Source organism: Trichoplusia ni, chromosome 1 (genome assembly GCF_003590095.1).
Source record: "Trichoplusia ni isolate ovarian cell line Hi5 chromosome 1, tn1, whole genome shotgun sequence".
Lineage (NCBI taxonomy): Eukaryota > Metazoa > Arthropoda > Insecta > Lepidoptera > Noctuidae > Trichoplusia > Trichoplusia ni.
Genome location: NC_039478.1, coordinates 3,912,700 through 3,929,096, shown reverse-complemented (window position 1 = coordinate 3,929,096; position 16,397 = coordinate 3,912,700). Strand labels below are relative to the sequence as shown.

At 35.2% G+C, this 16,397-nt stretch overlaps 1 protein-coding gene across 1 annotated transcript; it reads left to right on the top strand.

Moving 5' to 3' along the window:
* Nucleotides 1-13,360: 13,360 nt before the first annotated feature.
* Nucleotides 13,361-14,736, top strand: LOC113508713. Its single transcript, XM_026891801.1, has 2 exons — nucleotides 13,361-14,525; nucleotides 14,599-14,736. The coding sequence occupies exons 1-2, from the start codon at nucleotides 13,406-13,408 to the stop codon at nucleotides 14,682-14,684; spliced, it is 1,206 nt and encodes a 401-aa protein (XP_026747602.1). The 5' UTR covers nucleotides 13,361-13,405; the 3' UTR covers nucleotides 14,685-14,736.
* The last annotated feature ends 1,661 nt before the right edge of the window (nucleotides 14,737-16,397 follow it).

Genomic DNA, 16,397 nt, shown 5'->3' with positions numbered 1-16,397 from the left:
AGGAGTGCATCTCACACACACATCGTAAACGTGTTCACAGTACCCTACACAGCTAGCAAGCTTTCCGGTAGCCTGAAATAGTTGCTATTAATAGTAGCTAGTGACTAGGGCATCATTAATTATGAGAGCATTTATTTACGATTTCAGTACACATTCTCATTTAAACTATGTGATATTGTTATCATATTTTGACCTACGAAATAAGCGTTTATTTTTTTTATTCTATCTTTTGTACTATTCATTTTGTTTTCAAATGGGAGTACCGAAACTTCAAAATCATGCACGTACTCTGTTCAGCCGAATTTTAGTAATTCTGGAACCCAACGGGCATGACTAAATTATCTATGAACAATTTCAATACATTAATCTATACTCCTCTACACTTTCTAACTGTAACACAATACATTCTATGGAACAAACAGCTAATCATAGGGACCGATTGACGATAAATTTTCTATACGGAGCGCTCTTTGACTATGCGTCAAGCTGGCTGCATATGAACGGGCGTCGGATCCCGAAGCAGTCCTCAAGTTTAATACTAGGGACCGAGAAGTGCAAGGAGTTAACTATATTTTATAAAGTTCAAGGTATCCGTGAAAGGTTTTCGGAAATTCTTACGATTAATGACATAAAAAATGAAAATTATAACATGAACTTGAACCGTGATATTATAATTCACTAGTATGGGCCAGTTTTTAGAGTGATACGGATGTATCAATACTGTTATTAAGGAATCAAATAAAGCCGGCTTTGTGAGTGGCTGCGTCGACCTAAATCTAGTTCCTTAGGCCGTTTCACCCTCCAGCCTTCATAAAATGCTATTTTATCGTTACAGACGTAACGATTTCTGATTTATGGCTAGTTATTAAAAAAAAACTAAAGTAGCTGAGGTACCTACATTCAAAATTTTGTTTTCTTCTATTAGGTTTAGTGACGTTTTTTACATACATGAAATGCATTCCTTACTATATCAAATGATATTGTTATTACTTAAGATCGAACAAAATATTTTTTATTTATAATTTACCGTCTTGCATTTTGATATCCTATCCGTGATATTCATTCATCTCTAATTTTCAAAGTATTAACCGCAGAAACGAACATATATTACGCAACAGATAAGCAAGTACAAGGGCAGAAGAGGATATGAAGAGGTTACAAGCTTTTGAATTCCTTTCACTTTCTGCTGTATAGACATGCAACAATATTGATTATTGTAACCAACTTAAAAGCGTCGAGTTCCAATCGATAAGCCTATATTCTGTCACTAAGAGAACAAGAATGTTAACAGACTGATGCTTGTGAAGGAAATGGTACGAAGCTAAGCAAATCATGTTTTTATGACAAACTTATCGTTTCCTACTCGTCCTTTGTTTCTCATGATTAAGAAAAAAAGCAATGGGCCTGAGCAAAAAAAAGACGTTTCAATCACCGCACCACTGGGCAAGTTTAAACCGATTAGTTTGATGTTAATTGATTAATAATTGTTGGGGGCATTAATATGCAGCTTCCATCATGTAATTTACATTACTTTTGTAAATGTTTTAAGGGAAAAGTCCGTAAAACGGTAAACAATCAATGACCACGTACGTGGCCTTTTGAATAGATCGAAATTCAGTAGAACGCCGGAATCTAGTACTAGGAACCCATAGCGCAAGAAGAGGTTCAAATCTGATAGTACCGTTGCAAGTACAGTTCAATTATTTTACTATAGTAGACCCTAAGACTATTCAAACTACGGTTCATTGTTGCTAGCAGCTAGTTGGCTCTTTAATCCTAGAATGACGAGTTGAAAACCACGTTTTGAGACTTCAGGATAGGAATTTGTAAATATTTCAGGACTTATGACATAAAATAGTTATGATTTGACTTAAAAAAAGGTGTATTACAATATATTGAACATAATTTCAGTGAATTTTGTTGCGTACAACCTTGCAATACGTTGGGTTTAAATATTTTTCACTCAGGGACGTGCAGTCCCTGCTGAGGCATTCAACTGACTGACGTACGGTGGACGACGCTCACGTGCGATCTCCGCGCAGGTCGAACACAGCTTTAACGATATTTAAACTCGCGTGTATTGTTAAAACCCAACTTCTGAGTAACCACAAATTTAAAGCCGAAGTAAAAACAAATACTTTACACGAACATTATCTTATTTATACACATGGCATTGACAACTCCAACTATAAAATAACTGCCACTCTTTCTGCATTTATTAATGACATGTATATTACTATTAAATCGATAATTCGTTTAATACAATACAAATGCAAAAAGGTCTTGTTGTCTATCCGTCTTGCTTTCACGCCAAAACCATGTAACCGATTGTAATGACCACTGGTACAAAGGAAGTCTGAAGATAAAAAGAAAATTAAGAATCAAATATCGAAACTATTGAAGAAAAACCTAATTGAAGAATCATGTAGCCCTTTTGCTGCTCCGGTCACCTTAGCGTACAAGAAAGAAGATGGGAAAAGATCAAGACTGTGTATCGATTTCCGAGAACTAATTAAAGTAGTTGTCCCACAGTCACAGCCGTTCCTGTTGATTGAAGAGTTTATTGTAAAAATTAGACTGTTGACTGTGAATATTTTTCTACTTTTGACATAAATTCAGCAATTTGGTCCATTCCATTGAGAATTCGGAAGACATCTTTCGTCACGCAAGGAGGCCATTTTCAGTGGACATGCCTTCCATTTGGTTTAAAGACGGCTGCAGCTATTTTCCAAAGAATATTGAGAAATATAATCTCTTAGGTTATGCAATAAATGTCATAGATGATATCTTAATTTTTCTAAAAGTTTTCAGGAACACGTAATTCATATATCAAAACTACTGGACGCAATATTAGCAAACAATCAGGTCATGTATTAAGGACATATAATTAATAGGAAAAAATCACACACACACCTCTCAAGGACAATTTGACAGCTGAATTGATAATGCATGTAACTTGCTTTCGCTTCTGCTTCCCTAGTATTGCAAATCGAAATTGTGACGAGATCCAAGGCCCGGACACCGCCGCCAGCTCGCTGCATAGGGGCGCAAGGCAAAGAGCGCCTTGAATCAATCCCATACGTAATTATTAGGAATCAGCAAATAAAATATGCGCTTAGTGCAAGGTCCATATTCAAGATTTCAGTGCACATTTTCATTTAAACTATGTATGTGATATTTTTATTATATTTTGACCTACGAAATAACTATTGAAATAGGCGTATATTTTTTTATTCTTTCGATTTGCGCCATAGTTCATTTGTTTTAATAGGGAGTGACCGAAACTTCAAACATAATGGACGTATTCGGTTCAGCCGAATTTTAGATATTTTGGCGCCCAACGCGGGGCATGACTTAATTATCAATAAACAATTTCTATACATCAATTTTTACTCCTCTACACTTTCTTAATGTAACACAATAAATTATATGGAACAAACAGCTAATCACAGGGACCGATTGGCCATAAATTTTCCATACGGAGCGCTCTTTGACTATGCGTCTAGCTGGCTGCATATGAACGGGCGTCGGATCCCGAGCAATCCTCAAGTTTAATAATAGGGACCGAGAAGTGCAGGGAGTTAACTATATTTTATCAAGTTCAAGGTATCCGTGAAAGGTTTTCGGAAATTCTTATGATTAATGATATAAAAAATATCAATATTTATGCATTCGTGTCATTACTTTTTTACCCGACTGCCAAAGAAGGAGGGCCTGGCATGCGGCGCGCGGCGCGGTGCGGAGGGGGATATGCTCGAGTATACAGCCCGAATGCGGGCACACGCATAAGGGCACACGTCGTTGACGGTCGTCTCTAAATAGCGATTTTTTCGATACTGCCCGCCCGTAATCTAAAGCCAAATGTCGTCGAAATAATTTAAAATGGTACTTACATATACATAGTCTTCTACATCTACAACAATTTCGTTAAATAAAAACAGCTAAAAAGTTATAAATAAAAAAATTATTATTAAAAAAACAAAATACCCGACTGCACACTAAAAAAAGAGTAAAACAAGCCCCACAATAATATTGATCAATCAAATGCTAAAAACTAAGTATGTAATACCGTTTAAACAATACCTATATTAAAATACACTACAATATGTGTTCTTAATCGATAGTTAAATAAACAGAAACTTATTTTGAATACAAATTTACTGAATATAATTTATAAATGTTGATGGAAAGCATCGCAGGCGGGGACCACCTTGACCGCCACCAACGAAAATTCTGCTAAATGGTGCACAACCGAAATGACTATAAATAAGCCTCTGTTGGTCCCCGCCTGCGATGCTTGCCATCAACATTTATAAATTATATTCAGTAAATTTGTATTCAAAATAAGTTTCTGTTTATTTAACTATCGATTAAGAACACATATTGTAGTGTATTTTAATATAGGTATTGTTTAAACGGTATTACATAATTAGTTTTTAGCATTTGATTGATCAATATTATATTCTTTTTTTTTATTAACCACAACTGTGATAACTGCCTTGAAGCAAAAAAGCGGAATAAAATATATTATATACTTTGAAACGAATTATATGTTGTGATATCATAGTCATGTTTGGTATCAAAATGAAGGTCTCGAAATGAATAATTTGAATATAATAACCATGTTTGAGAATTTATTACGGAAAACATATTCGATGCGCGCAGTTTGCTCTCTAAGTACAAAACGTGAGTACGATCGATATTACTCGGACATCGCGGCGCCAACAGCACGTGATTTTCATAGCAGTAAATCGTCCTTCTTTTTATAATAACTAATGGATCTAGTAACATTTGACTGTCTCAGATCAAGACCTTTATTTTGATACCAAACACGACAACACTACGACAATTTTAATATGTAACAGTGTAGCGCTCTGTCCAACTTGCAAAGCGTTCCTCATATTTAAAAAGTTAAGCAAATAAATGTAACTTCTCTACAATGATTTGATATTATACATGTAAATATTTTAGTAAGTATAGAACGATATTTGCCAATTAATCCTCTTTGATAGAATTTTCTTGACAATGGCTTAAAATAAATGTGAGTGTAAAATCAGTAAAAATATCTATGAACACAGAATGGACGAATCAATTGTATTTTTAGTTATAAGAGATTGGAAGACGGTGAGACATAATAGCCATGTGGGGTATCAAAATGAACGCCTTGATTTGAATATTGAAAACATTTTTCGAGAATTAATTACAAAAAATGTACTCGATGCGCGCAGTTTGCTAAAATAGAACCGCCCGTGAGTACGATCGATATTACACGGACGTCGCGTCGCCTACTGCGCGCGATTTTCATGGCAGTAATTCCTCCTCCTTCTTATTATTCTAATTTATTTCGTTACATTTGACTATTTCAGATCAAGACCTTTATTTTGATACCAAACACGACATCACTACGACAATTTTAATTTGTATCAGTGTAGCACTCAGTCTAGCTTGCAAAGCATTCCTCGTATTTCCTTAGTAATAAATGTTCACAAAAATATTTGATATCTATACTAATATATAGAGCTGAAGAGTGTGTTTGTTTGTTTGAACGCGCTAATCTCAGGAACTACTGGTCCAAATTGGAAAAATCTTTTTGTGTTGAATAGACCATTCATCGAGGAAGGCTTGGCTATAAACTTTAACGCTGCGATTAATATGAGCGAAGATATAATGAAAAATTTGAAATAAACAGGGTAGGTATAAATCATAACTAGACTTCCTTAAGTTTTCAAAATAAAGTTTAGTAAATACTCGTATTTAAACTATATTTTGTTAGAAGCTTGCAGGATATTGGCTACAAGGTCACGGAGAACAGTTTTTACTGGTTTTGCAACCTCATCAGCACGAGGCTCAGGCTTGCACATGCGCCGAAAATGTTTTAAAACAAGGAGTGCATAGGCATGAAGAGATAACGAGACATTGAGAGAGGAGTGCATCTCACACATACATCTTTAACGTGTTCACAGTACCCTTACACAGCTATCAAGCTTTCCGGTAGCCTGAAATAGTTGCTATTAATAGTAGCTAGTGACTAGGACATCATCAATTATGAGAGCATTTATTCAAGATTTCAGTGAACATAAAGGAATTTTAATTTGAATTTTACAAAGTAGTAACCGCAGAAGCGAACATATATTACGCAACAGATAAACAAGGACAAGGGCAGAAGACAATATGCAGAGGTTACAGACTTTTAAATTCCTTTCACTTTCTGCTGATATTCATTAATAGTAAACAACTTAAAAGCGTCGAGTTCCAATCGATAAGCCTATATTCGGTCACTAAGAGAACAAGAATGTTAAAAGACTTGATGCTTGTGAAGGAAATGGTACGAAGCTAAGCAAATCATGTTTTTATGACAAACTTATCGTTTCCTACTCGTCCTTTGTTTCTGATGATCTAGAAAAAAAGCAATGGGGACTGAGCAAATAAAATACGTTTTAATCATCGCATCACTGGCCAAGTTTAAACCGATTAGCTAGTAGTTATTTGACGTGTTGGGGCCATGAATGTGGAACCTCTATCATGTAATTCACATTACTTTTGTAAATATTTTAAGGAGGAAGTCCGTCACAAGGTAAACAATAAACACCACGTGGCCTTTTGAGTAAATCGAAATTCAGAAAAACGCCGAAATCTAGTACTAGGAACCCATAACGCAAGAAGAGGTTCAAATCTGATAGTACCGTTGCAAGTAAAGTTCAATTATTTTAAAATAGTGAACCCTAACACTTTCAGACTAAGGTTCATTTTTGCTAGCAACTGTTTGGCTCTTTAGTCCTAGACCGACGAGTAGAAAACCACGTTTTTAGACTTCAGGATAGGAATTTGTAAACATTTCAGGATTTATGACATAAAATAGTTATGATATGACTTAAAATCAGTGTATTATAATATATTGAACATAATGTAAGTGAGTTTTGTTGCGTTTACCCCTGCAATACGTTGGTTTTGAATATTTTGCACTCAGCGACGTGCAGTCCCTGCTGACACATTCAACTGACTGACGTACGGCGGGACGCTCACGTGCGTTCACCGCGCAGGTCGAAAACAGCTTTCCCGATATTTAATTCTCGTGTAGTGTGAAAACCCGACTTCTGAGTTACTACAAATTTAAAGCCAGAGTCAAAACAAATACTTAAATCATCGGTAAAAATTATTAGTACTCACGAATTTAATAAAATGCTAAAATTTAAACTTGATTTTTGGACAAATGTTGTTTTCGTATTGCAGTTGTTCTTGTTCATAACGCGGGTTCAAACTGAAAAGTTGAAATATCATCAAATTAATTCCAAATCGTTTTATTCATCTCATAAGATGCAATACACCACGAATTGCGTTGAGAAAATGTGAGTTTTCGAATATAAAAAATACTGCGTAAATAAATTAAATACATAGTTTTTATTGCATAACTTGATAAAAATACTATGCAATAGCTTTGCCGCGGCAGTCTCCGAGGGCCACACGTTCTTTTTTTTCATCGTAATCCATCTTGAAACCAAATACAAGTATCACTAACTAGCTGTTGCCCGCGACTTCGTTCCCGAGGGTAGAAGAAGATGTAAGTTATGATTTATACCCGTCCTGTTTTTTTTTCACATTTTCCATTGTATCTTCGCTCCTATTAGTCGCAGCGTGATGGTTTATAGCTTAAAGCCTTCCTCCTTAATTGTCTACTCAAAACAAAAAGAATTTTTCAATTTGGACCAGTAGTTCCTGAGATTAGCGCGTTCAAACAAACAAACAAACAAACTCTTCAGGTTTATATATTAGTATAGATTACCTAATGTTTAATGATTACGCTGAAGTCGATGAGGCTGTTCTATTAATTTAATTTTTCAGTAGGCCAGGGCAAATTTAACCCGAATAGCTAGTTGTTGTTCGAGGTGTTGGGGGCATATAACCACCATTATGTAATTTACACTACATTTGTAAATGTTTTTTAGAGGAAGTCCGTCAAAAGGTCAATAAACAAGTAACGTGACCACGTGGGCCTTTTGAGTAGATCGAAATTCAGAAAAACGCCGAAATCTATTACTAGGATTCCATAACGCAAGAAGAGGTTGCTGACACTGACTATTGTAATGAGCTTCAATGTAACTTTTTGTCTATGTGTCGCTTATACGACGTTTTTGTGTATGTTTTGTATATGAATTGTCTTTAACATAAACTGTCTCCCGTATTTGAAAGAAGTTTAATGAAGAATATTTAAGTAGGTAATGGTTATTATTTTGATTTGATGTTTAATTAAATAGTCGTGTAAAAGTTTTTTTTTTATTTAGATACTACCCTCAGTTTTCATAATGAAACTTAAATAATTACTCGTTATTTAAACTATTTTTCGTAAGAAGCTTGCAGGATATTGGCTACAAGGTCATGGTGAATAGTTTTTACTGGTTTTGTTTGCTTGCCTGCAGATTTCAGTACACATTCATTTAAATTATTGATATTTTTATTATATTTTGACCTAGGAAATAAGTATTGAAATAGGCGTATATATTTTTTTTCTTTCTATTTGCGCCACTGTTCATTTGTTTTTAAAAGTGAGTGACCGAAACTTCAAACATAATGGACGTATTCTGTTCAGCCGAATTTTAGTTATTTTGGCGCCCAACGCGGGGCATGACTAAATTATCAATTATCAATATACATTAATCTATACTCCTCTACACTTTCTTACTGTAACACAATAAATTCTATGGACCAAACAGCTAATCATAGGGACCGATTGACGATCAATTTTCTATACGGATCGCTCTTTGACTATGCGTCAAGCTGGCTGCATGTGAACGGGCGTCGGATCCCGAAGCAATCCTCGAGTTTAATACTAGGGACCGAAAAGTGCAAGGAGTTAACTTTATTTTATCAAGAGCACAAGTACCATTACATGCTGTTCTGATTTATATCTAGTTATTAAAAAAAAAGTAGCTGTAGTACGTTCATCAAATTGGTTTTTTCTATTAGGTTTCGTGACGTTTTTTAGATAAATGAAATGCATTCCTTACTATATCCTATGTCATTTTTATTACTTAAGATTGAGCAAAATATTCTTTACTAACTGTTGCTCGCGACTTCGTCCACGTGGTCTTCTATATTCATTTTACAAAGTAGTAACCGCAGAAGCGAACATATATTACGCAACAGATAAACAAGGACAAGGGCAGAAGACGATATGCAGAGGTTACAAGCTTTTGAGTTCCTTTCACTTTCTGCTGTATAGACATGCAACGATATTGATTATTGTAACCAACATAAACGCGTCGAGTTCCAATCGATAAGCCTACATTCTGTCACTAAGAGAACAAGGAAGTTTAAAGACTGATACGAAGCTAAGTTTTTATGACAAACTTATCATTTCTTATCTCGTCATTTGTTTCTCATAACTAAGAAAAAAAAGAAATGGGAACTGAGCAAAGAAATGTCGTTTTAATCATCGCGCCACTGGGCAAGTCATTATGATTTTGCCTGATATCTCTTCGTAATCCATCTTCAAACAAATACAAGTATCACCAATATACGTATGCTGAAATGACGCTGAAGTCGATGAACTATTCTATTAATTTAATTTTTCAGTAGGACAGGGCAAGTTTAAACCTACTACCTAGTTGTTATTCGAGGAGTAGGAGTCATTTAAATAACCATGTGGAACTTCCATCATGTCATAAAATTTACATTACTTTTGTAAATATTTTAAGGGGGATATCCGTCAAAAGGTAAACACAATAAGGGCCTTTTGAGTAAATCGAAATTCAGTAGAACGCCGAAATCTAGTACTAGGAACCCATAACGCAAGAAGAGGTTCAAATCTGATAGTACCGTTGCAAGTACAGTTCAATTATTATTACTATAGTGAACCCTAAGACTATTCAAACTAAGGTTCATTTTTGCTAGAACTGATTGGCTCTTTAGTCCTAGACCGACGAGTAGAAAACCACGTTTTTAGACTTCAGGATAGGAATTTGTAAATATTTCAGGATTTATGACATAAAATAGTTATGATATGACTTAAAATCGGTGTATTATAATATATTGAACATAATGTAAGTGAGTTTTGTTGCGTTTGCCCCTGCAATACGTTGGTTTTGAATATTTTGCACTCAGCGACGTGCAGTCCCTGCTGACACATTCAACTGACTGACGTACGGCGGGCGACGCTCACGTTCGGTCGCCGCGTATGGCTTGGAGTGTTTCACTAGCTGATTTAATAGTTATACCCATAAACATAATATGAATTTGCAGATGACAGATAAACTACCGATCGTGGTTTGTGAGGAGGCAAAGTAATAATACAGAATTAAAAAAGTTTATTCAAAATCATAGCAGGAAAAACTCGGCGGTTGCTAGCTAAGATGACATTACTGTTATTTTTTCCGAATGACAACTAACTGCTGAGACAGTAGTTACCACTCGAGCGTGAGCGCGACGACGCACTAGTGCGGTCTCACTCACACACCGCGGTGACGTAGCTGTCCCACCCGATGCTTAGGTCACCACACTGTCATTCAACTATTCAAAGTCAGTTGATATTATTATGTTCGACCCAAATACTCCTTTATTCTTGAAAAAGCTCTGCATATATTTTCATTATTTTATTTAGGTGCGAAATAAAAATGATCTCAATTTAATTACAATCGAAAATGTGATTTCCAACCTGATATCCTATGATGATCTTACAAATCTACAAATACTAAATTTATTTTCGTCATTTTTCAGTTACACAAATACTTGTTTTATTTTGACGAAGTTGAGAGCGCGAAACCAGTCCAAGAATTGTGTGAAGCTCGGCCACGCCTCCTGTGAAGCCGGCTTTGTTTGATTCATAATAACACTGTTGATACTGCCGTGTCTTCATGGAAAATGGATCATACTCATGGATGGTGAAATTATGATGTGTTTTTGTGTTACCGTTTCAAGCTTTTATGTCATTAATCACGAGAAATTTGCAAAAATCCTTCATAGACGCCCATTCATTAATGAAAATGTTGAATGAAGCTAGTGATCAAACGGTTAAAGTTCTGAAAGTTTGCATGCAAAACGAGACCTTATAGTTGAAGGCTTAGGTTATACGTTTCAGATACGGCATGAAGTGGTATTAACGCTGTTGTTGATAATGCATGTAACTCTCTTTCGCTTCTGCTTCCCTAGTATTGCAAATCGAAATTGTGACGAGATCCGAGGCCCGGTCACCGCCGCCAGCTCGCTGCATACATAGGCAAAGAGCGCCTTGAATCAACCCTATCCGCGATTCTCAAGAGATGCAGGCGAAATATGCGTTTAGTTCGAGGTTCATATAAAACCAGACATTTATAAAATAGTTTCAATCTTTCAAATCATTCCATACGTCAAGTTTTTAAAAAGCCCTAGTTAACATATATTCTGCATTGTTTTGATTCATCGCAAATAAAATTGAAAAAAATCTTGTTTTGACGCCACAACGTGGGGCTTTAAACAACTATTAAATGTATGTTTTACGTCGAACATCGATGGAGACACAGTAGCTGAGTATTTTGGTGCGGATTTACGTTACAAAACTGATGTCTCCTAAGATATTTCCTGAAATTAAACGATGTTAAGGACAACTTAGTACAAAGATAAATACTAGTAACGCTTATAATTATTTTGATAAAGCTTTATCCAATATGTAAAAACGTATTCCAAAGTGAGCGTTATTTTAGACCAAAAATATAAATCGTTGGTTAAGGCAACAAACGCAACAATATTTTCATAAGGACGCATACAAGAGAGCAGCAACGGCGTGCACTGTCACCGCCGCGCCACTCTCCACTAACGGGACTTTGAGTGAGGCGCCGCGAGAACCAGAGCAAGGGCCTAGGGCTTCACATAACGTATTATCGTCATTCGGCTGCTAGGCCTGTTGAATCGAACCATAGTTATTATCCGTATCATGTAAGTCGCTTGAAGTTTGGGTAATTATGTGGATATCCAACAGTTACGTTTCGCTGTCTGAAACCACGATTTTCATTTTGACACCAAACACGACAACACACTGACTATTTTAATGATTATGTAACTTGTTGTCTAACATAAATTTTCTTTAACATTGTCACTCGTATTTGAAAGAAGTTAAATGAAGAAAGAATATTTAAGTAGGTAATGGTGATTATTTTGATTTGATGTTTAATGAAATAGTTGTGTTTTTTATATTTTTATAGTACCTTAAGTTTGCAAAATAATGGTTAAATATAATCGTATTTAAACTATATTTTCGTTGGAAGCTAGCAGGATATTGGCTACAAGGTCATGGTGAATAGTTTTTACATGTTTTGTTTGCTTGCGTGCAACAACCTCGATAACACGAGGCGCAGGCTTGCACATGAACCGAAAATGCTTTGAAACAAGGACTGCATAGGCATGAAGAGATAACGTGACATTGAGAGAGGAGTTCATCTCATATATACATCGTTAGCGTGTTATCACCGTAACCTGCAAAAAATACAAGCAAATCTATACTCTATACTAATGTATAAAGCTGAAGAGTTTGTTTTTTTGTTTGAACGCGCTAATCTCAGGCTAATCTTACGCTGCGACTAATACGAGCGAAGATACAATGATAAATGTGGAAAAAACAGGGTAGATAGATGTAGAAGACATAAATTTTAAATTAAGTCTTCTAACCTCGCGGACGGAGTCGCGGGCAACAGTTAGTTACTTTGTAAAATCAAAAGATTTTTTCCGAAAAGCCTGTTTTCCAGGCTCTTTTTAAACTTTTAGGTATGCAACTTGAGCAAAATTTAATTAATTTTCTTGGTTTCCAAAATATCTTTCCTATGGAGAAAATATCTTCTTCCTTAAAGCCATTTAGCCTTTCATACAGGTCACGGCGGGTGGCGGCCTGAGGGGTGTTGTAATATGAGCCAATGTATGTCTGTTTAGATTTAATAGAGCAAGAGCCCGTGAACCCCAGACCTTCGTTATTTTATAAAAGCTGAAAGTTTGTCAGCGCATACTCCCAACACAGGTAAGAACGATGGACCATTATGAAGTTTGGGTTATAGTGGCTTAGGCAGGTAAACGGTACTAAAGGTGTGTAAAATACCGATCTAAATTCGTCAAATAATAAAGTGCGATTTTTTGATATTATCTTCAGAATATTATTAAAAATCACGTTATTCATTGCCAGACACTTAACATCGTGGCAACCCCTTGCCAGACACCCTTAATGTTCATGAAATTATAGTTTAACTTACGTTATAGTATAAAAGCTGATTTTTATAAATAATACTTGGGTAATAAGTAGATGATGTTTCCTCATTAGCCAGACATTTTTTATAGTTCCAACCCCTTGCCAGACAAGCATGTAGGGTAGCTGTAGGAGCGAGCGCGAGGCAGTATGTATATGAGTGAGTGCGAGTGAGATGGCGAGTTAAGTCTACCGCGATGTAAGAAAATGTTACAAATGGTCACTAAATTCGAAGCGCCAAGAATTGACGTTATTTTTGATCAATACCTAACTCCATCGATCAAAGATTACGAACATTCTCAACGTTTAGAATCAGCACAATTGAGCTATACCATAACTGGACCTGATCAAACACGTCCGAGTGATTTTACAAAAGAATTGAAAAATTCAAATTTTAAACAAGCTCTGGTAGATTTTTTCATTTTGCATTGGGCCAGTGATGAAATAATACCTTTCATCGGAAACAAAACTATTTACATCAATTCTAAACAGTGCCATTCTTTTGTTGTTAATGCTTCTAACAATATAGTAACAAGGGTTGTAGAAGAGTTATCATGTCCAGAACATGAAGAGGCTGATACCAAAATAGTCTACCATGCGTGCAGTATTTCAAATCGGGTGAATATTGTGATCAGAAGTGTCGACACTGACATTGCAGCTATTATGCTTGGTCATATGCACCATATACAAAATGATTCACTTATTTGGATGCTGATAGGCACTGGAAACAACTTGAGATACGTAGACCTCACGAAGATATATGTCAAATTAGGAAAATCTTTTTGTAAGAGCTTGCCAGGATTCCATGCTATAACAGGGTGTGATTATAATCCCGCATTTTTCCGAAAAGGAAAGTTAAAGCCTTTTAAAATATTAAAAAGAACGGAAGAATATCAAAAAGCTTTCATTAAATTAGGTAAAAACGAATTATTTGAAAATGATAATGAACGACAACGAATTTTTGATGTTGTTCAACAGTTTATATGTGAGATATATAATGTCGGTTCGATAACTGATGTTGATGCAGCACGACTTCAACTATTCATTAATACGTATCAGGTCTCAGATATTAATGAAGCATTTAGTCGTAAAAAACTACGAAGTTTTGATGCAAGTAGTCTGCTACCGTGTAAATCCGAACTGCTACAACAATTTCTGCGAGCCAACTATGTGTCTAGCATTTGGAATAATGCAAATCAACAAATTCCAACAATTTATCAACCCGAGAATAATGGATGGGTACTCGAAAATAATCAGTACCATTTTAAATGGTTTGAAGGTGATCAGTTACCAAACTTCGTTAGAGATTCACTGAAAACTGTCTCAGGTATAACTACTTCAATCCATTTTACATTTTTTTTAATACTTTTAATCCCAATTACTTTTTTACATTTTTACAGAAACTGACGCAGAAGAAGAAGACCAAGATATCGAATGGAGTAACAGTGACGAAGAAAATGATAACATTGATGATGATAATGAATAAATTAATATTGTCTTTTATACTCTATAATAATATGTAATGTCATCAATTTATTTTTTTATCCTCAGTAATAACTTGTAGCATCATTAACCTATTTTTAATTAAATTTTTGAAAAATATTTTATTTTTTGGCTTTTTTTTTTAAACCTGTTTTTGATAAAATAAATTAAAATTTTTAACAATTTAAGGTAATTGTAGCATCGAATGTCTTTCCTTAAGATGTTTTTAAAATTTACATAAATCTGCGCCAAAAAGTTTATTTGCATGAGTCATTCATAATTCATAATTAATATTATTCTTATCATTTATAACGAATATTTAATTAATAATAATTGAAGATAGCACATATTATTGTTTTAGTTGATGTAAGCATGTATTAAATACTAAACAATACAAACGCATCTCACTCGCACTCACTCATATACATACTGCCTCGCGCTCGCTCCTACAGCTACCCTACATGCTTGTCTGGCAAGGGGTTGGAACTATAAAAAATGTCTGGCTAATGAGGAAACATCATCTACTTATTACCCAAGTATTATTTATAAAAATCAGCTTTTATACTATAACGTAAGTTAAACTATAATTTCATGAACATTAAGGGTGTCTGGCAAGGGGTTGCCACGATGTTAAGTGTCTGGCAATGAATAACGTGATTTTTAATAATATTCTGAAGATAATATCAAAAAATCGCACTTTATTATTTGACGAATTTAGATCGGTATTTTACACACCTTTAGTACCGTTTACCTGCCTAAGCCACTATAACCCAAACTTCATAATGGTCCATCGTTCTTACCTGTGTTGGGAGTATGCGCTGACAAACTTTCAGCTTTTATAAAATAACGAAGGTCTGGGGTTCACGAGCTCTTAGACCATAAATATTCCAAGATACTCCATCAGTAAATGTCACAATGGAACAATCTGTTTGTCATGGGACAGTCTTTTGCGTCATATAATATTACTAGCTTTTTGCCCGCGGCTTCGCCCGCGTCGAGGTCGGTTATATCGCGTTTCCAAGAGAACTCTTCTAAAGTCCGGGATAAAAACTATCATATGTTCTTTGTCAAGGTCAACTCTATCTCTGTACCAAATTTCATTAAAATCAGTTCAGTGGTTTAGACGTGAAAGCGTAACAGACAGACAGACAGACAGAGTTACTTTTTCATTAATATACTATTCGCAAAGGTCGAATTGTAAATGAAAAATATCTGTAGTACCTACCTTCTTGCAGAACCACTGCAGTACCCGCAAACAGCAGGACAATACCAGGAGCTCATAAGTTTCAAGGAGGTTCGAGGATAAAACCCCGTACAAATCAAATTGAACTTTAAAATGACCATAGCATTGAATCCAAAATAAGATGGTAATCCTTGTCCATTGGATCGACAAGTATGAAATCACATTGATTAATACTGTATTTATGCAATAGCTTTCCAATTTAGCTTTATAATTGCCCACTTGTTAAGACATTGAGAGAAAGACATAATATGGTAACTTTTCCGTAAAATATACAATTACACGATACATTATTTTCTTATATCTTAAAGGGTTTAGGTAGCGTTTTCGTTACCTCCCAAACAACGTTTTTTTTCAACAAATATCGTTACTTATACGGTTTCATCAATTTTGACCGATATAAAACGGAATATACCTACTTATGTGTTAATTCAGGGTATCACCTCTCTACATACCAAATTTCAATCAAATAAGTTT